General features: G+C 50.6%; 1 protein-coding gene across 1 annotated transcript in view; it reads right to left on the bottom strand.

Annotated features, from left to right (window-relative positions):
* The window catches only part of STK32B (serine/threonine kinase 32B), a 275,458-nt gene that overhangs the window by 232,127 nt on the left and 18,764 nt on the right, over window positions 1-24,567 (bottom strand). Inside the window, exon 2 of the mRNA XM_008685823.2 lies at window positions 13,576-13,727. Within this exon, the coding sequence (XP_008684045.2) occupies window positions 13,576-13,694 (119 nt within the window). The 5' untranslated portion in view covers window positions 13,695-13,727. The remainder of the gene's footprint in view (window positions 1-13,575; window positions 13,728-24,567) is intronic.

Here is a 24,567-nt window from a genome sequence, read left to right as displayed (position 1 = left end):
ATGCCCTCATCAGGCCTAGATTCTGTGAGGTTCCCGCTCTGGGAAGTAGGAACAGTCCATCCTGAGAAGTGCTTAGGGTGACACAGAAGAGCATACGTCAACCACCTTAAAGAATGCAGTGTATTTTAGATATTGCTAGTGCTGCCACTCTTATTTTCTGGAAAACGACACACGTTCTACCATGAACACACACGGTGGGACCTACCCCAGGTGGGACGACGCACTGTTGCTAAATTTATTAACACAACTGACCATACTTCCAGGTCAGGAAAACCAAGCATCTGAGCCTCTTGATAATTCTTCAAAAGGCATCTGATGAAATTCAAAATCAATTCCAAAGATAAAAAACAGGGAACCAGGAATGTAAGGACAACTGTTACCGATGCAACCAAACAAGGGAACTAGTTAAGAGGTGTAACTATTGGAAAAACAGAACCTGTTCATTCTTCAATCACTCATTCATTCTAACAGCATTTCCAGAGGGAAGTCTTTGTGATCAAGTTCCAGTGGCTGAGAATCAATGCGTTCACTTTGGAGGAGGAAGTAAATAGGTAACGGAGCAGATAAATAAACAGGATAATTTCTGACGGTGACGAATGCTCTGAAGAAAGAGATACAGGGCAGTGAGAAAGACAGAAGGACAGCAACACTGCAATCTTCCCCTGCACATTCTCCCTCTACCTCCAGCAACCAACAGGGCTCCACAGAGTTCGGCCTGAAAACTGTTGGTCAATCTACCTCCCCTGTGCCTTGTAGCAAGGTAAGACCAAGAGGAAGACCAGTGATGACAGAGGGTCAACCCCGGACAGCGGGTGATCTATGGGGTTGGGCACCTGCTAATAGCTCCACTCTGTATCATTCCCACAGGGCCTTGCAATGCACCAAGGCCCATCAGCAGCATAAGCTCTCTACTTGGCACACTCCCCACCACTCCCTAATAGCTCCTCGCACTCCATTCCTTCATTCACTTCTTATCTGCCTGCCCCTGCAAGCATCTGAATGTGTAAGTCCTGACTTGGCATGGCTCTTGGGCCCAAGAACCTAAGAGTAAGGCTCATTTCTCAAGCCTACCTGCTCATGGAAAGAAACCAACTGAGGTCCTGGCAGGCTGGGTACCTGCTGGTTCCAAAGAGGTTTGAATGGGGGGAAGGGAGAAGCACATCTGCCTTGGTGCCCCCCATTACTGTGGCTGTTGTAGATACTCCTGAGCAAGAGCAAAGCTGCTCCCCACCCCGACCCTGTGCAGTGGAGCAGTGTTCTTATCCGCACTAGGACTGAGTCCTAGCTACGCGTTCATTCCCTGCAGTCCTCACGTGAGTTCTTCCTATGTTTTCTCACTTAGTAATAATATATCTTGCATTGAATTTTTAAAAATTTATGATGGTGGCTTTAAGTGATTTTTAGAACAAAACTATAGGGTGAGAAAGGAATGAAAGAAAGAAGAGGGAGGGATGGGGGTGGGGAGAAAGAGCAAGATCCTTCAGAGTGGTACCCGGCCCACAGCGGGCTCTCAGCGTCAGTGTCACTGAGGCTGTGGCCTGTGTATCATAGGTGCTGTCAATGAGGTGATCCTGGTGCCTTTGGCACGGCATTGAATGCCATCGAATGTAGAACAAGGAGGCTACTCACTCCCATTCCTATCGCAGTTCCATCCTGATTATAACAAGGAGAAAGTCTGGCTTTGATGCTGGCTTGCCTTCAACACTCTCCCACCACCCGCAGAGTCTCCATTTCGAACAATGAAAGACCTGGTCTCAAGTTCACAACCTCAGCAGACAACAGCACTTAGCTAGCATTTAATGACACAGTGTAAATTTCATGGTATATATTCTTATATATTATATTATTCTTATATATTCGTATGTATTATCTCATATATTTTAATATATTATCTCTTATATATTCTTATACCATGAAATGGAGTCACCTTCTGTTTAAGACATGGAAACTCGTTTTTTACTTAGAGGGGTAATACCAAGCTTTTAAGATCATATTCATTTACATAAGAAACCATGTTGATATAAAAATATTAAGTCTGTAACATGCAGATACAAAGGTGGTGTGCACATGACCATGAGGGACCGCGAGGCCTCTCCAGCTTCCTTCTTCATGACCTCACAGAATCAATTTATCATCTAGAAAGTGGATAATCATTTTGCAGGGTCATTTCAACAACTGTTTTACTGGTTGAAATGAGCCTGGGGAATGCCAGGTTGCTGGCATAGGAAGTAGGATGTGGGGGAAGGGAGACAGCAGCCAAAGGGCTGGAGTAACATAATCTGGTAGAAATACGTTTTATAAATGCCCCATTTCCCTCTTTAGTGTAAGCAAACGGCCTCAGACCCATCTTGCAGAACATAGCGGCAAACCAAAGGAGCATGACCTGCCAATCAAAAAAAAAAAAAAAGCAATTCTGTAATGAATGGTGGAGAGCTGAAAAAGATTTCTGAGAGCAAGAAGCATTGAAGTGCATTGTTCTATTGCTCTGACACGTATGTTTGCGTACTAAACTCAGCATGTTATGCGGTAATTTATCAGATGTGCAGTGTGTGCTGCTGTGCTAGGAGCCATGGAGGAAGCCATGAAAAGGCATGGTCCCTGCCCTCAAGGACCCACTAGAGGGGACAGGTAGCTCCCCTCTTCCTTCCAAACTTCCCTCCCTCTTTTCTCTTTCATTTCTTGAGAACCTACCATGCCCTAAGTCATGGATCGGGTGCAAACATCCAATTCCACATAACGAATGTATTATCAAGTGCTGACATATGCTTACTACCGTTTTAAGTGCTTTAGACATTCTGAAAAAAAGTCTACAAAGAAAGGAGCAAACACGCTAACATCAGAGACAGAAAGGCACTACGCTTCATAAATAAAACAGGACAGCATGGCAGAGAAAGCCCGGAGCTTCATGAAGCTGATGGGTCTGGGACTGCCTCTCGTGAACGAACAAGCTGTGGCCCCTTTCAAGAGGCTCAGATGGAAGAAGGGCAGGGCCTCACGAGCATAAGCCACGTGCTGCAGGGCAAAGGATTTCTGCCTCTGGGAGGAGGTGCTCAGCAGGGAGGGCGCTGAAGGATAAGGCAGGCTTTGTTAAGTTCCCAGTGCAGTCCAGTGCGTCAACAATCCAGCAAACACATCTGGCTTTGGAGTCAGCAGACTTCCCAAAATCCCTTCTTGCACATCTGTCCGTTGGACAGGGGTCAAAATACTGACTTCCCACCTTGCTGGCCCCACGATGCCGGGGAAATGACTCCATCCTCCACGTCTCTGTTGTGTCATCTACAGACCAAGCTAACCACCGCATCCTTCCTTTCTCTTTTGCATGGGAGGAAGGCCCATGGTCTACTGGAGGGAAGGGGCTGGGAGGCATGGAGGGTGAGTGAAATCCAGTCTTGCAGAGGTGAAGTAACACAAGCAGAGAGCAAGGTCCAGCAGCACTGTGGAGGTCAGGAGGCTCAGAGGGGGACAACGGCCCACAGAGTCCTGGGATGGGAACCCGCCCCCCACACCTGTGACCCAGGGAGGCACAGCCAGAGCCTTAGAGAGGGCAGTGGCTGTGGGCACTTCCTCGGGGGCAGCCAGCAAAGGATGCAGTAGTGGGGAACCGAGGAGATCAAAAGCCCGACCTTGACCTTCCAGGGCCCTGAGGACCAGGCTGCTGTGCTGTAGGAGAATGTGAAGACATGATGGTCCCCCAGCAGGTATGCGGAGCAGAAGTCTGGCTGGGGATTCGACAGCAGGAAGCATCACGGTGGTTCCTGGTGATGGGTGTTCTAAGAAAATACCACCATTTTGGATATAAGACCCTGCAAACACCTGCCCTTTATGGGCAATGTGGCTTTTAAACTGATATTGTCATTTACTGTCATCTCTGCAACGGTTCTCCCAGCAGAAGCACCAGGGGCCATTTATCAGTAAGCATGCTCTCCTGAGAGCAGACATTTACCACAATCTGTTTTCTGGTCTCTACTGTCTGGATATACCACTTGACTTCCTGGGCGCTGTGAGGCCGCTGGCCGAGTGGGGAGCACGCACAGTGGTACTTTCCTCTCCCCTGTGGTGTTCGCCACTGGCCCGGGCACAGCCTTCAGCACGCTGCACGGGGAACACAACACTCTTTCACCATTAATGTGCCGCCTCTGATTCTACAAACTGAGATTCATTTTCATTAAACCCGTTCTTTCTTTCTTTTTTTTTAATTTGATCACCTAGTCTAGGTCATGCCTCTCTGCTTAGCAAAGCTAGCTGTGCCTGGGTCCAGTTCTCAGCCCACAGAGCAGCCTGAGGGTTGTCAAATCTCAGACTCAGAATAGGAGAACAATCTAGGCTCCTGGCTGTCAAACGGGTAAGCAGCAAAAACCCTTACTTAAATAAAACCAAAGGTAAACCACTAACACATAAGAGTAGGGAATGGGGAAAGCAGCAGGACACATTCAACCCTATCAGCCCCCAGTGACCCTTAAGGAACCTCCTGGACCCCCTAGGGCTCTGTGGAAACCAAGGGAAAACCAGTGGACAGAGTCCAAGGCTTTCAGTCCACAGCTGAGAAAATTGCAGCCCAGAGAAGGACAGCATCACATTTCCGGTTAGTGGATAAGATCCCAAAGGCAGGTCTGTTTTCCCTCTGAAATTCCTTCACCATTTTAAGCAATGGTATGGCATCAGCCAGAAAAATGAAGGCAGTGCCATGTTCTAGAAAGTAGGCTCTGGAGTCAGACAGGCAGGGTGTGAGTCCCGGATCCAGCCCCTACTCACTGTGGGGCCTGCACAGTCAACCACTCAGCCTCCGTGAGCCTCAGTTTCTGCATCTGTAACAACCCCTGTCACGGGGAGCCACCATGAGCCATGACATCCAGAAGGTGCCGATTCCTCAGGGGGCATCCCTGATGTCACGAAGGGATGCCAACGTCCCCTTACTTCTCAGTCCCAGAGTTTCCTTCTCAGAAAGGAGGAAAAAATAAATTAAGAGGAAATCAGAGAAAGAGACAAATCATGAGGGCCTCTTCACTCTATGGAACAAACCGAGGTTTGCTGGAGGGGAGGTAGGTGAGGGGATGGGGTAACTGGGTGGTGGGCATTAAGGAGGACACGTGATGTGATGAGCACTGAGTGTTATATGCAATGGATGAATCACTGAACTCTACCTCTAAAACTAATAATACACTATATGTTAACTAACTGAATTTAAATAAGTTAATAAAAAAGAAAAAGAAAAAAAGAAAAGAAGAGAAAAACATACTAGGCATGGTGTGCTGTAAGGTGAAATGTGCCATAGCAGATAAAGTAAAGGCTAGTGGACTGGGACAGCCCGTGTGGGGTTTTTAAATTGGGCGGTCAGAGAAAGCCTCAAATAGAAGGTCACATTTGGTAAAGATCTGAGGGATGTGAAGGGCTGTGCCTGCAGGTGGCCAGAGGAGATTATCCCAGGCAGAGGGAGGCGGAGAGCAGAGACCTGGGTGGACTGGGGGAAGGCGGGCGCCTGGCTGGCAAAAGAACATCAGGGAGGCTGCCTTGTGACTTCCAAAAACTTGAGGAACAAGGGCGCTGCTGCTTGCAGTTTAATTAAGCTCACTACAGCAGGTAAGCACTTCCCCATTAAAATGTATTACATTCCAATGTAATGTTTGTGTCTCTTTGGGATGTGAGCTTAACACGAAATTGCCGGGCGGTTGAGAATCCGCCAGCTCTGTCTGCGTCCTCACAGGTATAACCAGGCTCCCTGCCTCCCCGCAGAGTTCCATGCATATAAACCGTTCAAAGGATTTACAGGTCATTAGTCATATTTCAGTTTTTATCAGAAGGAAGTATAATAAGGTACATCTCTCCAACAAATGATCATTTCCACAGGGCTTTCATCCACTGGATCTCATTTGCTTTGGCCTTCACAAAGCACGGAAGCGAGGTGCCTGGGGGGCTCAGTCGGTGAAGCATCTGCCTTTGGCTCAGGTCACGATCCTCCAGTCCCTGGATCGAGCCCCAAGTATGGCTTCCTGCTCAGTAGGGAGTCTTCTTCTGCCTCCGCTCCCCACGCGCCCCCCCCACTCCTGCTCCCTAGCTTACTCTCTCTCTCTCTCACATAAATAAGATAAAATAATAAAATAAAATAAAATAAAATAAAATAAAATAAAATAAAATAAAATAAAATAAAATAAATAAAAACAAAGCATGGAAGGGAGGGAGCTACTGCCCCCATTTTCCAGACAAGAAAACTGAGGCTTTCCAAGAACACCATCCTAGGAAGGGAAGGACCTTTTTCCACTTTCCCCTTTCTGTCCAGTGTTCAGGCACCACATTCCTCTTTCCACTCCTCTTGAAGCATCCCTCTCCTTGGAGACGGGGCTCATCCCTGGCTCATCTTCATGTGTGGCAGGCTCACCCCTGGTCCCAGCTCACAGACGTTGGGTTTAGAGACAGCAAAGGCTTTGCTGCTACATCTGGGACTGTCGGGGTTGTGCTGGAGCTGGCTTACACCGCTTACAAGAATTGTTAAATTTCCAGAAATTTTGCCAGCTGGTTGACATCATGCTGTCGGTTTGAATTCAACCATGTCTTAGTCCGTTCGGGCTGCTATAATAGCATACCATAGATGGGTGGCTTATAAGCAGCGGAAATTTCTTTCTCATGCTCCTGGAGGCTAGAAGCTCCAGCAGCATCTGGTCCATCGATGGCTTTTCATGGTGTCCTCATACAGAAGGTGGGAAAGGGAGCTCTTTTATAAAGGCACTAATCTCATTCATGAGGGTCCATCCTCATGACCTCATCACCTCCCAAAGGCCTCATCTCCTGGTATCATCCCATTGGAGGTTAGGCTTCAACATACGAATTTGGGGAAGACACAAACATTCAGTCCACAGCAAGCGCTGACATGGAAATCAGCTAACTACGATTCAGGGCTTGCTGTCTTTCCCCTGGGACACAGGTTGTTAAGGATTTATTTACTGCTATGTTATTGCTTCCAATCCCTGTTAGCTCCGTAGCTTTGCACAAATTATTTAGCCCCCCGGTCCTAAGTTTCTCCAACTGTAAACTGGGGGCAGTAGCATCCACCCCGCGAGATGCTTCTGAGGATTAATCAAGATATAATAGGAAAAGAGCCACACACTGTAGGTAATCCATAAAGAGCGGTGTTACTAATATTATCAGGCATTGAAGAAGTGAGGGATGAATTTCGTAACTCCCCATGGGCCAAGGACACTCCTAATTACAGAAAAATACATAGGAAACATCAGGAGCAGTCAGAAATGGGCACAAGAAGGTGTGGTGGGTCAGGAGATGGGGAAAGCAGAGTACCCCAAAGACCACCGGCAGGTCCGAGGTCAATCTTTGCTCTTCCACATGACCTTGGGCAAATCCCATGCCCTTCCCGATTGATTGAAGGATCCCCCATTCACCCACAGGGACTGTCTGATACATCAGATGATGGACCCTGGGCCCCACCCCACCCTCCATTCTCCCTGTGTTTGCACGGCACAACCTCTGTCTCCTCACCCAACCCTCTCCACAGCCAGGGCCCACCCTCCGGATATCAGAAAGCAGCCTGGGTCATCTGGTAATCCACAGGCACGACCCCAACTCAGTCCCCTTAAGAATAACAAACTTATGACACTTAAAATGTGGGAAATCTGTCATCTTGAAAGCACAAGCCGGAAGTTACAAGTGAGGTTAACAAATCCTAGAATAGTAAAGTTTGTGAAAAGGATCCTGGACAAGACAGCCTCACCACCTGCCCCCTTTATTAAGGCAGTTTCCATGGTGATGGAGCCTGAAGAGGTTACTGACTGGGAAAAGCCCCATGAGCATTTTCCATCGGCATGTCCGGGATGGACCAGAAGATCACCTGACCCCGGAACGTGGGGGACATGAGCCATCTATATATTTTTAAGTTATCCCAGGACCCCAAAGGACAGTGGGTACTCAAGATGTCAGGAAGAGAGCAGAGGAGCACACCAACTGTTGGCTCAACGTCTGTCCTCTCCTGTGTGCAAGCTATGTGAAGACAGAGAGCGACTCTGGCTCATTGTTCTGTCTCCAATGCATCACGGTCTTTGCCGTATTGCGTGCCAGCCCTTAGCACCGGATGCATGAACTTTGTGGACGTCAGATGCTGGGAATGCGGAGATGAGTAAGACGTGGCCCATCCCCCAAGCAGCTCCCTGCTGATGGTGGAAACAGACCCGCAAGCCGGGAAATGTGACCGAGCTGCCCTGTTCGGTAGGACAGTCCAGGAGAAGGCACCGCCAGCTGGGGGCACGTCTGGCAGCGATGAGGGAGCTCGACAGAGTCCATGAACCTGGCCTATAAACTCCGAGAGAACAAGGTTCTCTTCATCCCTGTACCCTGAGAAAGTAAGATATTACCTGGTACACAACACACACCTATGTAAGGAACAGATACTTGGGGGAGCAGAAGCAGAAGTTCTCAGAGTGAACAAAGGGAGACAGTGTTCCAGGCGGGAGGAACGGCCTGTGCAAAGGCCCGAGAGAGGAAGACAGCAAGACGAATGACAGGTGTCATTCATCAGTTGGTTTGGTTGGAACAAAAATGCAGCAAGACGGTAGCAGAGGTTGGTGTCAGCAGGAGAGGCTGGCATAGCGTCAGACGGCTGGTCATGGAGAGACATGAAGTTGTGGGTGTGGGGACGCCACTGTTGGGTTCTACATCGAGAAATGGTGGCCTCAGATTTGCACTGTGGTAAGATTTGCTCTGTGCCATGGACTCGGTGTTTCCTCCCCCACAAAAAGTCACATGTTGAAACCTTGTCCCCCGTGTGATGGTATTTGGAGATGGGGCCTTTGGGTGAGATGTAGGTTACAGGTAGAGCCCTCATGATGGGATTAGTGCCCCTTTAAGAAGGAACAAGAGAGATAGAGAGCGCTCTCTCCCTTACCCCATATGAGGACCCAGCAGGAACACTGCCCCCTGCCCACCAGGAAGAAGGCTGTCACCAGACCCTACCATGCCGGCACCCTGACCGCCACTTGCAGTCTCCAGAACAGTGAGAAATACACTTTCGTGTGAATGCTGCCTCGTCTATCAGAATCCGTGATGGCAGCCCGAAATGACTGGGACACCTTGGTAGGGCAGGGGGTGATGGACAGGGAGGGGGGCGGCTGAAAGTCGAAATGCCAGGCGAGAGGATGCAGCAACAGTCAAGGTCAGCAACGAAGGACTTTAAAGTACGTTTACCCTTCATCAAAGGTTCCCAGGGGGGGCAGTCTCTGTCCTCCCTCCGGACTCCTTCCTGCCCCCCTGCTCAAGTCAGAGCAGCCCCACACTGAAACACCTTACGCAGTTCACTTTGGTCAAAGTCTCTGCACTTACAACAGTGTCAGCCTCTAATGTCAGTGGTTCTCTCTTGGCTCAGAGCGGTGCGCGGAGATGTGTGTCTTGAATCGGTCCATCGCTACTCAGGGAAGCTTCTAGAAATACACACTGGCTATGAGGACTGTGAAATGATTGCAGGTTGTCTGTCCTCACCCTCCCCTACCAGGTGTTCTTTCCTACAGTGACTTGAGCGGTAACATGGGCAGGGGAGGCACCCGAGCAATTTGAAGTGAAGCATTTTAACAGCTGGTCTAGTCCATGTAGGCAATCCGGTAAGTGGAAACGGGTTTTGATAATGAGAATGAGGGAGGAAGTGAGCTGTGCAAGCCGCGGAGGCCCTCCTGAGTGAGCAGCGCTGAGACTGTCAACACCACCTCCGGTCCTCGATCCAGGGCTGCCTCCTGCCCGAGACTTGCGGCCCCTGCTCGCTAGTTCCCTGCCCGGTCCTGCCAGTCGCCGCACGGCGTAGCTATCCTTCTTTTCCCATTTTACAAAGAAGGAAACTGAGACACAGAGAAGAGAATCAATTCGCTCTCGAGGCCTCTATAGTCCATGACATGACAGGGTTCAACCACAGAAGGTCATTTTCTCACAGCTCTGGAGACTGGAAGCCCAAGATCAAGGCACCGACATGGTCGGGTTCGGGCGGGAAGCCTCCTCCCAGCTTGTAGACAGCCGCCTTCTTGCTGCGTCCTCACCTGGCAGAGAGCCCTCTTCATCATCACGGGCCACTGTCTGTGCTGTTCGGGGCCCCACCCTAATGACCTCATGTCACCTTAATAACTACCTGAATGCTGTCCCCTATACGGTCACACTGGGGAATAGGGCATCAATATATGAACTGGGGGTGGCGGGGGGGGTACATGGTTCAGTCCATAGCAGCCTCGCAGTGTGCAAGAGGCAGGGCTGCCCTGAGTACCCGGGAGGTCAGATTTGGACCCCGAGTGCTGAAATGCTCCCCTGCCTATCTCTCTCCTGCCCTCCCCCCACCTCTCTCCTGCCCCCCCCACCTCTCCAGGACCCCTGCTAATGCAGCACCCTCACCCTCCTGTGGGTGTAATTTCTCATTCCCTTTTCTCTTTGCAAAAAAAACGGGTGAAAATATTGCTCTTGACAAAGACTTGGACCATCACAGGCTTGGGAGCACACATCATTCATTCCTCAGAGGCAACACTGCCGTGCAAATAATCAATGCCCAGCCTTCACCTTGCCAGTTACAGAGCACGTCAGCAAAAAAGCAGAACAGGAAGGGGCACGGTGAGGATTTCCAGGGCTGCGATAATTCACCCTCCATGTAACGAGATGAAAAGCTGACATATAATTAATGCAAAGCGCCAGTGTTCTTATGAACCCATCAAGCAATTCCTCACTCTGCTCCCTTCCAGTAGGGGCCAGAGAGGCAGCCAAACAGAGGCCTGGCAGGAGGAACTCCGTCTAGAGGGTAAGGGCTGGGGCCTTCTCTCAGCAGCTGTGGGGAAAGGGCTGATGCCAGACAGCCTGGCTTCGGTCCCATCTCCTCCACTTACTCGCAGTGGGACTCAGTTACCCCATCTATATAATGGGGACAATATTAAGATGACAGTAGGAAACCAACGAGGCTGTTAGCGGGACTAGGGAAGTAAGGGATCCTTATCAGAAAATGTTACAGGTCATTTCCCTACAGAACTGGAAACCTCAGGGCACAATGGGATGGGGTTGAGTTTGAATCACCGTTCAATTGATTCAGGCAGGCGGTGAGCTGCTTTGAGTCCTGCTTTCCCTGAGGAAGGGAGCCCACGGCCCTCACCACGCAGGGCTGTTAGGAAGGCCGCGCGGGCTGACAGGGAGCACAAGTGACAGGCTCCAGACACCTGGCAGGCACAGGTTTCCTGGGAACAGGCTCCAGTCTCCCTCTGCGGGTCTCCATCTCCTCCCTCATTCTGGGTTCCAGACACGCAGGTGGGACCCACCTCCTGCCCCTCCCCTGCTGCTTCAGGAATGGACACGTGACCCGAACCAGGTCCATCCCCCCATGCCCATCGTCCTCTGTTGGTGCTGTTGGGCTAACAGGAGAAGCTGGAGCAAGAAGCGGTCAGCACGAGCCACGGCTCTGAAAACAAAGCTAACACAGGGGAAACCCAGAGAGAGACAGAGGGACCAAAGCCACGGGAATTCTAGACCTCTTCGCTATGAAACCCAAAAGATTCTGTTTTGCGCTGAAGCAAATTTAAGTTTCTGCCCCTATAGCCGCATAAATCATGAGCCATACCACGTGCGAAGGGCTCAGGACTGACCAACGGACGGAGGGGCGCCTCCCTGCTGTCGGCTCAGAGCTAGCGGGAGCACTGCCCATCTGTCCATCACATAGTCACTGACGCACGTACACAGAACCTCTTACAATGGGCAGTATTTTCATTTACAGAAAACATACCTTCATATCCTTCCCTCTCAGCTGATTCTCCAAACGGTCCTAGCAGTAAGCCAGAGCATTAGTTATGTTTATTTTAAGAGGGAGGGTGGGGAGGGGGAGGGGGAGGGGGAGAGAGAGAATCTCAAGCAGGCTCCACACCCAGTGCAGTGCCTGACACAGGGCTTGATCTCATGACCCTGAGGACCACGAGCTGAGCTGAAATCAACAGTCAGACACTCAACTGACTGAGCCCCCCAGGCGCCCCCAGCTAGGACATTATTATCACCATTAATGGGTGACAGTTTGAGATGTGACTCTAAATTTCAGCAGCCAGTCACTCCCTCTTGCTCACGATGGGAAAGTACTGCCACAGGGCCCAACGACTGCAGAGAGCTCCCTCCCTCACCCCGCAGTCCTGTAATCAAGGGTGCGCGACATTAACCTGTGTCTAGGAGCACATAAACAGGGCAGGGAAAGGCGGTGCCTTCAGAGGGGCCGCTCCAACCTCACCCCTCCAACACGCACCACGCACCGCGCATACACGCACACCCCTCAGTCCACTCTAGGGAGTCCTGTGGAAGGCGTTATTTCGACAAACCACGGAAGTGTTCGGATCGCTGCCTGGAGACACGGAGAACCCGTACTTGGTACTCAGGCTGTAACACAGAGTCTTGTCCCCGTGGAGACGCCCAGGTGTACGGCGTCTGCTGGGTTTTCCCAAGCAGGAAACTCACGTCGCCTTGGTCTATCACCCTTGTTCGGGGTGCCTCGGAGCGTGGAGAGCAATGGAAATAACGGGCGGTAGCCTATTAGGAACACGCGCTAGACTAGACTTTCCCCTCAGGGGTCACTTGTGATGTTCAGCTGAGGTGCAGAATGAGACAGCCAGAATTTGTTTCCTAGAACAGCCTGTTCTGTGCCCTTCAACAAAATCCAGCTCCAGGAACACTGAGCAAGCAGCCCCCCCCAACATGCCTGCGACCATGTGAGACTCCCAGACACAAAGAACCAAGAGAGCCCCTGCCTTCGAGGAGCCAGCGATGCCTCGGTGAGGCCAGATATCTGGGTTCGGGCTCACTGTGGGAAAGGCTGTGCTGGGTGGGTCAAGCCCACAGCCGGTGGGGATGGTGAGGGGCACTCAGTCGGCCTGCGGGTTAGGGAAGGCTCCTGCCCCCATGTGTCTCCTAAGCTGGATGAAAGGAGTGGGTGGGATTTGGTTAGAGGAAGTGGGCACGGCGCAGGTGGGGCCAGCAGGAGTCAGGGGGAGAGGCAGGTGGAAAGTTCAGGAAAAGCAAATGTCACTGCAAAGGCACAGGGGCAGGGACCCACCAGTAGGTGGCATTTCAAGGATGCCAATTTAAAGCAGAGACAATAGCCAGGGATGGGATGGAGAGAAAGTTCTAGAACATGGATCATGGCAGGCCTTGTGGGCCAAATTCAGAACTTGGAATTTAGCATATCTGTCCTGGGCAGCCACCCTGAGGCCTTCTTGCCATCAACACTACGGGTGACATTTTTTAAAAAGCCGAAGTTCCCTCTCTTTGGCTTTCTCTTACAGCATTCCGCACATTTGCTCAGAAACACAAAAACTTTCGCTTCAAAATCTATTTTCAAGTCTGATTCATCAGGTAAGAGAACAGAATTAAAATGAAAAGTGAGCAGATGCTTCCAGATTCCATGAGAGAATGTACTTTACAAAATACCCATCGGAGAACATAACCGTATAAAATATTCAAAGGAGTATCTGCACCTGGAAAGTTTCACCCCTGTCTCTCTACCAGGCAGAAGCTTCCTTCCAGCACAGCGGGCTTTGCACGTGGCTCGGCGGCGAGGCTGCCCCAGGGGCCCGGCACGCGGTCACTCACCACAGGTTGACCAGGAAGGGGTGCTCCAGCCCCTGCATGATCTGGAGCTCCCGGAAGACGTTGCGCACCTCGTCCCTCTCGATGCACTTCTGCTTGCTCATGTACTTCATGGCGTACATCTTCTTCGTGTCTCGCTTCTGCACGATGCACACCTGAGCAACAGCCAGAGGGGAGAACATTCAGGCCAACATTTGCCAAAAGAAAAAAAAAGAAAGAAAGCAGCCCCTCCCTGCGCTTCTACCTCTGGGTTGAAGCCCGTGTTCTGAGGAGTTGCTGGCGGAGCGGCTCAGGCCGTGCCACCACCTCCCCACAGCTGTGAAGTGGAGGAGTTGGACCGGCTCCCGCTGTTCTGTTCTCAGATGTTTACGCGAAGCGTTAGCTGTGTGCCAAGTGCTGGCAAAGGAGCTGCAGGTACAGGAGACAGAAGGAGCAGCCCTGCCCTCAAGGAGTGCACAGACCAGGAGGAAAACAGACAATGCACCCACGTCTGCAGCCCTGAAGTACGTGGCGTCAGTGCCCGCTGTACCCCCTGGCCTGCCCCACCACAGCACACACCTGTCTGCCAGTATCGCTTTCCTCTGCTCAAGGACTCTCACTGCCAGCAGTGCCCACTTTGCTGCCCAGGCAGCAGACTGGCGATGCCAGAGAGTCAAGGCCGGCAGGAGCAGCGCCTCGACCCCAGGCCCCTTGCCTGTTCCGTGGGTTAAGTCTGAGAAGTGGCCCATGGGGCACCTGGCTTGACGGCACACCCTTTATGGGATGTCCTCCTGCCTCTCCTCCCCTGACTCACTTCCCAGCTCACCTCCCCATGCTGTTTTCACCTCTCCAGTGCCTGGACTCGAGTCCTTGCCTTGCACCCTGGTCCTGGAGATCCCCAATCTCAGGCCCTGGGGGAGCAAGGGCAGAGTACTGAGCACTTTACTGAGGGCCAGAGGCCGAGCAAATGCTCTCGCTGACAATCCACTCAAGGGCCTCTCCAATAAATCCTCTGTCTTCCCTCGAGCTCGAGAAGCAGTGGCCCTGAGTGCACTAATCAGTACATCCAGCATCCAACATGCCCCTACGTGTCAGGACAGAGCGTCAAACCCAGACAGTCCTACTCTGGAATGACCCCCTTGCCAGGGCTGTGGGGGCAGGTGGGAGGACAGGCCATCAGGGAGGGCTCCCTGGAGGAGTTAGTGCCAGAGCACGAGCACAGGAGGATGGAACGATGGGAAAGGAAGAAGTTTTAGGGAAACAGAGGGGTATACAGGAGGGCCTGAGGACACGGAGCAAGGAGTGTGGTACGGCGGCGAACGTTCGTGTGCACCATGAACAGCTAACAAGGGCTGTATTAGCCAGTCCTCCCAAACACTTGATGAGGTATTGGCCTTACTTCCTTGGGCCGCCGTAACACAGAACCACAGCCTGGGCGGCTTACAGCCACAGACGCCTACTGTCTCTCGGTTCTAGAAGCCAGAGGCCCAAAGTTGAGGCGTCAGCAGGGCCATGCCCCTCTGCGGCTGCAGGGGAGGGTCCCTCCTTGCCTCTTCCGGCTCCTGGTGGTGGTCGGCACCCCTGGGCATCTGTGGGGCTGCAGCGGGCACTTCGATCCGGCCTCTGCGGTCTCGTGGCCTTCTTCCCTCTGTGTGTCTGCATCTCTGTGTCCGAACTTCACCTTCTTCTTAAGGACGCCAGTCACTGGATTCAGGCCCCACGCTACTCTTGTACGATCTCATCGGAACTAATTACGTCTGCAAAGATCGTTTTCCAAATAAGTTCCATTCTGAGGTCCCAGGAGGACAGGAATTTTGGGTGACACTATTCAACCCCATACAGCCAGCTATTACTATGACCCTCACTTGTCAGATAAAGGGAGAGACGCACAGGAAGGTTGTAGACCCTCCTCACATCTCTGGACTTAAACCCAGACCCTGCCTCCCCAGCAGGCACTTTCCACCAACACGCTTCCTCCGTGAGAACAGGACCCTCGAGACACAAGGTCAGGGATAAGATCATGGGCCTGGGCTGCCACCTCAGGAGCTCAGGGTCTTCTCCAGTGTGCCACATTGCTCCTCTGCTGGGAATCGGACTCCTTTTAGCTCTGACATGCTGTAAATGTGTCTGAGGTAGATACAAGACGGTGGGGAAACCTGAACCCCAGCTACGCTTCACTTCTGCCTCCCTGAGCCCCAGTCTCTGGATCTGTCTGAACAGAGTTAGCCAGGCCCACCTGCACACTGGAGAGGGGAAACTACATGAGACCACACGAGACCGAGGAAGTAGAAGGGCCCAACATATCAGGGGGGCAATAAATGTCCTGAATCTGAATGTCTTAAATAGGACATTTCATGCACCCTCCGAAAGGACGTTCTCCCAGGCAATAAAATCACTGATGAGACTGAAGGTCCGTGGAACTTCCTTTCCAGTGAACTTGAAAACATAAGGAAGCAAAGGTGTGCTGTGCAAAAGTACCACGGGGACCCTGGCTTGTGGGCATCCTAGCAGAGACTTCTGGCACCCTGGACCCGAGTCCCTGAGACCCACATCTGCAGGCAGACATGCGGTAGGCAGGGTTTCTTATCCCTCTCACTTCTCTTGTGACTTCTCAGAAGAGATGTTCGGCGGACACTGCCTCTGCCAGCGTGGGGAGTCCTGAAGTCCAGCCAAGTGAGCCGCGTGCACCAGCTACAGAAGCTCAGGCTGTGATTAGTTCAAGTCCGTGCAAGGACCCGGTTCCGTGGCCTGGCAGATAAAGACCTCCATGACCGTCCTCAGTTACAGGGCACAGAGGTGCCAAGAGATGGTTCTCACCTCCTGGGCAGGGGGGAGCATGACACTCACTGCAGCTTAGAGACAGGGCCAGGGGAGGGCCTGGAAAAGGCTCTTCAAGGTGCAATTAGCATTCCAGCTTTCAAAGAGAGCTGGGGATTTGGATGGAGCTTGGAAGTGAGACTTTGCAGAGCAAGACAGAGAAGGGGAGTCGACACAGGGTGTTGGGGACAGCTTGGAAGTTTGGTTTCACTAACAAATGAAGGGTGGGGAATCAAGGGATGGGGCCCTGCCAGCTCAACACTGATGAATGAGTGTGGCTGCACTTTGACTCCCTCCTGGGTAAACTGAGGGCTTGGGTCTATTTTCTAAAGCATCTTAGAGGTATCTTATGTTTCTCAAGAGCAGAGCTCAGGAGGCTGGACCCAGGGCCAGGAGAGCTGGGCCCTGCTCCTGGCCCTCCTGCTGACCAAGAGTGGGACCACCCACCTATGTCTGGCTTCGCTTCCTCATTGGCCAAGCAAGGCTCATAGCAACAACTGAACCAACCTGACCATGAGATCGAGGCTGACACAAGAGGAGTAAGGCAAGTCTAATGCACTGTGTAGGATGAACGTCTGCTGGGAAGTCGCAGACACGCAGAAGGTCTGGGCTCTGGGGACACTCTGACCAGGGCTTATGACCCAGCTCTTTGCTGTGTCACCCTGGGTAAGTCATTCACCCTCTCTGATCCTCAGTCAGCTCATGAGTAAAGTGAGAATGATATGGCCTTCCTCCAAGGGCTGTTGTGCGGGCGCGGAAGGGGATGTGTCTGAAGGGTATGGTATGGTGCCACACGTCATAGGTGCTGAACTGGGGCTAGTTTTCTTTACTTCTCACGGCATTATGCACATATAATGCTCCTGGGACAGAGGCCCTCCACAAATGGCAGCTATTATTATGACTACCAGGCCTTCATCATAACCGTCATAGAGGGTTAACCTAAAGGAAGGCCAGGGGTGCTGCGGGGAGGGTTCTGGGCTGGTTGGGGCAACATTTCCTCCTGACCTGCTGGGGTGGTTGGGTGGAGCCCTTCACACTGCAGAATTAAGGAAGTGGGGACCCTTGGGAGCCACCCCAGCCATTGTCCCAGGCAGGTGGCTGAAGCACAGGGAATGGAATGAACAAAACCAGAGAGGAAGGGAAGGGCAGGGGAAGGGCAGGCTTAGTTACTGGTTGAGCAGCAGTTCTCAGCAAGAGACGTCCATGTCCTAACCCCCAGAGCCCCGGAACGTGATCCTATCAGCACAAAGGGCCTTCACAGATATAATCAAGAGTCTTGAGCTGAGATCACTCTGGCTTAGGGTGGGCTCCAAATCCAACCAGCACCTTTATAAGAGAACAGAAGTGAGCAGACCCAGAGGAGAGGGGGATGGGACCATGTCAGGCAGAGCTGGGGGAGATGACATGTCTACAGCCCGAGGAACACCGAGCATTGCTGGCAACCCCCTAGGAGAGAGGCACACACAGGCTTCCTCCCTTGAGCCTTCAGAACCCTGGGATCCACTTCTGTTCTAAGCCACCAGCCTGTGGTTCTTTGCCATAACGACCAAAGGAAACTACAGTCTGTCCATGTTCCTTACGGTCATCCACCCGCGGCTGACCGACTCAACCAAGCGTCTCTGTGATCCTTACTCTCCTGCGTGAGCTCCCGGGTCTACAGTCAGCTGTCCGTGGAGCCCAGCCCAGCATGTGGTCCATGCAGGCACCCAGTAAACATGGGCTGGTGAGTGATGGACAGACGGACGCCTGGGCCCTGGAGTAGGGGGCACTGAGTGCACTCAGCTCCCAAAGTCTGCGCTTCCCGGGACCCCGCATTCCAGCCCAAGCCCACACTTGTGTTTTCTCCACACGAGTCCCTGTGAGCAGAGCAATTTCTGCTATTTAGAGTTTAATGCGTGAAATTTCAGACGGGAAAATTTCACTGTCACAGCTTCCTAAGCGGACCATCCCACCTCTGCTCTGGTTTCTGCTGGTGTCCTGCTGCCTAGTGGGGACTTCTGAAAAATGGGACTGGAAAGATGGAACCCTTCAAGGGTTTTCTTTCACTTTCAGGAAACATTCAAAGTCTGTATCTTGGCATTCCGAGCCCTCCCTGCCCATGTTACCTCTGACACAAGCACAAACACACGCCACACACACACACACCCCACAGAGAGCACACACACATACAAACACATGCGTGCACACACAAACACATGCCACGCACACACACACATTCAAACACATGTGTGCACACACAAACACACACCACATACAAATACACTACGTCAACTTCCTCCAACCCTCTAGGATTTCTTTAAAGAATTCCTCCACCCCCATTACTGCCTTCTACCCTTCTTGCCTCCTCCCCCCCCCCCACTGACTCTGTGACCGTTCCTTGCCTTCTTTAGGGGTTTCCCTTTATCCTTGAAGTCCATATTTAGACCCTTCCCAATGGGCTCCCAGAGCCCCTATTTTTAGCAAGCTGCTTCACACCCTGGATTATGAATCCTGTGCTGCTTCACACCCTGGATTATGAATCCTGTGCTGTTTCAAACGCTGGATTATGAATCCCGTGCTCCTTCCTACACTGGACTGTAAGTCCCTGTTTATTGTCTAACGTTGGGTACACTCTCAGGGGCTCAGACATGTGAATTTATCACCTTGGCCCTGGACTCCTGGCAGGAGCATATTCTGTTCCCTCTGCTTAGAATACCTTCTTGCAGGCCTCCCCGGGCCTCACTCCCTGCAGGCATCACGGCCTCCTGATCCCAAGGCCTCCCTGACGCTGACCTCCAGGCCTGAGGTAGAGTCCACAAAGGAGCTGGATCTCATTGACAACTGTGTCCACCACGCCCTGTGTGGCCGCAGGCGGGTCGGCATCCTGGGTGCCACCATATTGACAGCGGAAGAGGAGGGGCTTCCGTTCCTCCCAGCTCCGAATCCCCTGGCAACCTCGTGATGGAGGGAATCTGCTGAGAGCTCAGGAGCTCAAGGCAGGTGCTCTGGAAGCCAGGTGAGCACTCCTCCCCACCAGGTGACTGCCCAGGTCCTGGGAACTCCAACTTCAAAAGAGAAGAGGTGTCCCCAGCAGCACCACAGCTCCTTCGGGGCACAGCACAGACTTCCCTGAGGAATCACAATTATGAGGCAGAGAGTGAGCAGTTTGGCCAAAGCCACCCAAGCTGCCAAAAGGCAAACACTCAATTAGCATTCCTCATTATTGTAATTCAATTAGGAACTGAGGTTATCAAATGAATCACAATTTACTGGGACAGATAAATAAATGCTAGCTAGTGTGAATTTCAGGTGACTTGCCAGAAGGAAGGCACGCGTCACACAGACATCTCTACGTGGGAGTGGAGAAGGGGACCGATGCATATTGCAAACCTTCACAGCCCCGGAGTCCGGGGATCTCCAGCCCCACTTCACATTCAGAGTGCTGGCGATGCGGGTTCTGCGGCACACCCAGGGGTCTGGGAGGGTCCTGGGATTTCCTGGTTTTCAAAAACTCCCCCGGAAAGTCTGATGTGCGAGCTGGTTGAGATCCCTTTGTTGGGCTCCAGGAAAGTCTCTATCTGGCTGCATTTCAGTGACCTTGACGGTCAGCACTCTAACCTTTATGTTACAGCTCAGGCAAGCCAGCCTCTGGGGTTCAGGGGACCCCGAATCAGAGGTCAGAGCCAAGTTGGGAACCCAGAGCTCTGTGGGTGCAAAGGCTGGCACCGCCCTTCCGTGAGCCCCCCTGGAGCCCACCAGACTCAGTTAATCTCTCTGCTGCCCACCCACTCCCAGCTACAGTGCACTTAGCGAACCCTGTTGAGTGAATATACTGCCATGGTGTGCATTAAAGCACACTGGTTATGTTTGCAGGAGCGAGATTCTGGGATACAACCAACAAGGCGACAAGCAAGAAAAAAAATCAGGATGAAATAGGTTCACTAAAGAGAGTGATCATACGGGATACCATTGTTCAAATATCCTACGTGACAGGAAGACTGTCTTTGGCAGATAATGATTGTGAACTGCACAATATGCCTCCTCCCCCTTCCTCCTCTATAATAGGACAATTTTCTTCAAGGAGGCAATGTGATCCATTAAATACTCACTTGTAGCCAGAGGATGCCATAGTTCTGGTCGATAAGATATTAGTCTGCTGGAGGCGTCTAGGAAGTCTTGCTTTCTGGATAACAGGGAATAACTACAGATGAACCCATTCTCTCCCCTTCACCACTTTTCTTGTCCTCCTATCTTGAACACATGTGTAATGTCTGGGGCTGCAGCAGCCCCTTGTGACCACGAGGCCAAGGGCGTCATAGAGATGCTGAACCTGTTATCATGGAGTCGCCTACCTTCAGATCTCTTGGTATGTGAAAAAAATAACCCCTCTTTGTTCAAACCATCAAAAGGCAGACTTTCTGTTTCTGGCTGCTGAGAAGATTCCCATCTGATACATAAACTATACGGTCATTTTTCATAACACACGTGGCCTCTGACCGGTGGTGGCCTCATTGGAGTCATCAAAAGTTGGCCTCAAGAAAAATACTCATCTGGATGAATATTTTACTCAGCAAACAGTTATGAAATGCCTGCCATGGGCCTGGTACCATGCTAGCTACGGAGATACGGCACACACCGCCCCCCCCCCCACCACAAGCTCAAAGTTAACGGGATAAGCAGATGATATTCAAGAATAAAAGCCAAAGTCATTCACCATTAGCCACGGGGCCCTCCATGGCCTGGCCCTACCTCCCCTCCACACATATCTGTTTCTTTCCTCCCTGCTCGCTTCCCACACTGGTCTCCATGCCCTTCTGTGTCCACCACACCCTTCCCCACACGTCCCAGTCTTGGGCCCTCACCTCCTCCAGGCTCGGCTCACGAGTCACCTTAATCAGGTTGGCATCCCTGACCTCTCCATGTGAGAGAGCTAAGCCCTCCTCTACCACCTGACCAGCTCCTGTCACTGATCATGCTTCTGGCTGATTTGTTTATCCATTGTTGGTCTCCTCTCTGTGTCATAAACCTCCATGATAATAGCGATTTTTCTCTCTTTTGTTTGCAGCTCCAACCTCAGTAACTAGAACGGTGCCTGGCACGTGGCAGGTGTCTGATTGGTAAGTGTGGCTGGCTGAAGGAATGAATGGATAATTATTTAGGAAAAGGCAGTGCTATGGGGGAGGTGAACACATGAGTCTAAGGGACCCAGAAGAGGGATCCTGACCAGGTTATGGGATTAGGGAAAGGCATTCTGGAAGAGACTGTTTCTGGGTCATCAAGGGTTGGAGGTATAGAGGAGAGAGAGGGAAGTGTATTACCACAGCCCCTCTGGAAGTATAAGGAAATAGAACATGCATTGGTGCATGTTAGCATGGGTCAGCAGCTTTTTCAACTGTAAAATGGAGAGAGGAGTGTCCTCAAGGGGGGGTCACAAAGGCTGCGCAGTCAAGCACTTTCTCCATTATTTACTGATGCTGTCATTCTGATCATCATTCATGTGTGTTCTGAAGGTAGAAGCAGCAAATGTCACAGAGATCACAGAAGTGGCCCAAGAAAGACCTCAGGAACAATTTCACAATTGTCACGACCGGTAATTTTATGTGTCAGCTGGGCTGGGCCACGGTGCCCAGGTCTATGGTCAAACATCATTCTGGATGTGTCTGTGAAGGTGCTACTGAAGGGTTTTAAAAGTGGATCTAGGTGTACCATTGTGACTGACTGAATGAATAAACAAGCAACATGGAAAATCAGGGTTTGGGGAGGAGGGGAGTTCTTTCTGATGGCAAGGTGGAGGAGGCTTTGAAGGCCATTCCAAAAGCTGATCCTGTGTTCTCTAAAAAATGAATGCTTACATATACACTGATCCCCTCCGTGCCCAAGTCACAGGGGACACCACAGTGTCAGGAAATGCCAAAAACAGTCATGGGAACAATACCCCAGCACGAACCCTGGTGCTTCGGAGACCCTACTGGAAATGCATCCTTTCCGGTGAAGCAAGTGGGGACCACTCCATGGGCGTGACAAGGCCTGAAAATCCTCATCTAGAGGACGGAATGAGACATCATTATGGGAAGATGTCAGGAAATGCAGGAGAGCAGTGAGGTCTCTCAGATTGGTCGGTAATGGACCATTTGCTCTGGTCGATGCTTGAAAGCCATTCATGAGTAAGCCTGCATTTCCTGTGATATTTAGCTCTTAATAAAGCTATCCCCAGGAGCTGGCAAATTCCTCCAAAGTATGCCTCAAGCAAAACACGACCTAATTAATATGAAATGAATAAATATTTCATTAAAAAGAAATGGATTCCATCTTTTATAAAAGATGCCTGTGCAAACAATAAAGGTTTGTAGTAAAAGCATCATGTTTAAGAATTCTAAAAATGATTCTTACGTAAGAGGAACAGCTCACAGGCACAGGAAGTCAGGTGACTTGCCCAGAGTCACCTGCTTGAGCCAGAATTCCAACTCAGCTCTGGAGTGGTATCTCTCTAACCCTGGTGCTATAAACTGATTAACTTGTGCATTTTCCTAAAGAGAGCAACCGTATACACCGAGTCCCCACTGCGGCAGACATGGTGCTGACTGAGCATCTGACACACTTCTGCTGTTCCTTGCCCCATTGCTAACTGCCCTTGCCACAGGACCTTTGCGCCTGCTGCCCCTTTTGGCCATGATGTTCCTTCCCTCAGATCTTCACATGATCTGTTTTCCTGTCAGCAATCAGGTCTTAGCTTAAATTTCTCCTTCTCAGACCTTCCCTGTTGTCCTCTCCTCCGAGGAAAGCAGTCTTACCCTCCTAGGTTCTATACATTTTCTGTAGAGCAATGATCATCACTATGTCACCGTGTTTGTTTAATGTTGGTGTGTTAGTCTCTGTGGCATCAGGGACCTTGTCCAGCTTGTTTACCACACCCGCACAAGCACCTGGAATAATGCCAGGACAGAGCAGTTGCCATCAACATTTACTGTTGGATTCCTGCTGTGTGTTCCTCCATGCTCCTGTTATCTTGGAGGCCCAGCACTTAAAAAGATCAAAAAAAAAAAATCCAAAACATTAAATAAAAAAAACCAAAAACACCTAAGTCAAATGTTTTTAAATATTCAAACTTATAAACATACATAGAAAATCTGATCTCTGTTTAATTCCAGAATGGATTTATTACAGTCTGGTCACTAAATTGGTTAGTCTGCTATTAATCAAATATATTTTTTTACACCACAAATTTACATGCAGATGAAAGTCTGGACTGATGAATGAGACAACTAGTAACATGCTTGGGCATGGAAATGGTCATCTCTGCACAGTAAGGCCGTGTGGAGGCTGGGATGATCACTTGTGCAAGTCCAGCTCAGTCTTATCCAGAATCTTCCTTTGGGGACATGAAGAGCTATTATCATATAACTCTGTGCCACCCTCTATTTTATATGCAGACTACTGCTGGCTATTCTATCAATTTTAATTAACTCCTGTTTATTTTGCTTCAACCCGGCAGCTCTTTAAGCAGAGGGCCCAATGGCCAATCCAAGAAAGACACTTGTGAAGCAAACTGCTCAGAAGGTTCTGCCAAAGGTTCCTCTTCCTTCCTTGAAATAATTATGCTCTATTGACTTCAAAGTTAACTCAGAGTAGGACACTTCACCCTGCACTCTCTCTGCTGGCACAGAAGAAAACTCGGACTGCCTCCATCACTGAAGGGTCGAGGGGTGTACGCAGAGGGTGGAGAGGGAGGCCGCAGAGGGACCGAGATAGCTGGAGGGCCAATCGTGAGACATGAATCTGCAGCAGGGGAGACAGAGGTGCACTTCAGGACCCCCACCCAGAGACAGTCAGCCAACTTCATCGGCCGACTGGTTAAGTTCCTCATTCACTTACATATATTCATGCATATATAGGTATCATATACATAGCATAGATGTATATATATACGCACATATATGTATAGGCAAATACACACTGCTTGGTGGGTATGTATATATATGTGTGTGTATATGCTGCTTGATGGGTATATGTATATATGTATGTACATATACATATATGTGTATCTATATACTATATTTACTGCTGTATATCAAATGCTTAATATATATTATATATAACTATATCAATATATTACAGCAAAATATATGTTATAGTATATTATTAGTATATGGCATAACACATATGCTAATATATATTATATAAGGTATATACTGTATATATTAAACCATACATAGATACTGC

Source organism: Ursus maritimus, unplaced genomic scaffold (genome assembly GCF_017311325.1).
Source record: "Ursus maritimus isolate PB19 unplaced genomic scaffold, ASM1731132v1 scaffold_8, whole genome shotgun sequence".
In the NCBI taxonomy this organism is placed as follows: Eukaryota; Metazoa; Chordata; class Mammalia; order Carnivora; family Ursidae; genus Ursus; species Ursus maritimus.
Note: the sequence above shows the minus strand (reverse complement) of the source record. Positions and strands in the feature narration are given on the sequence as shown.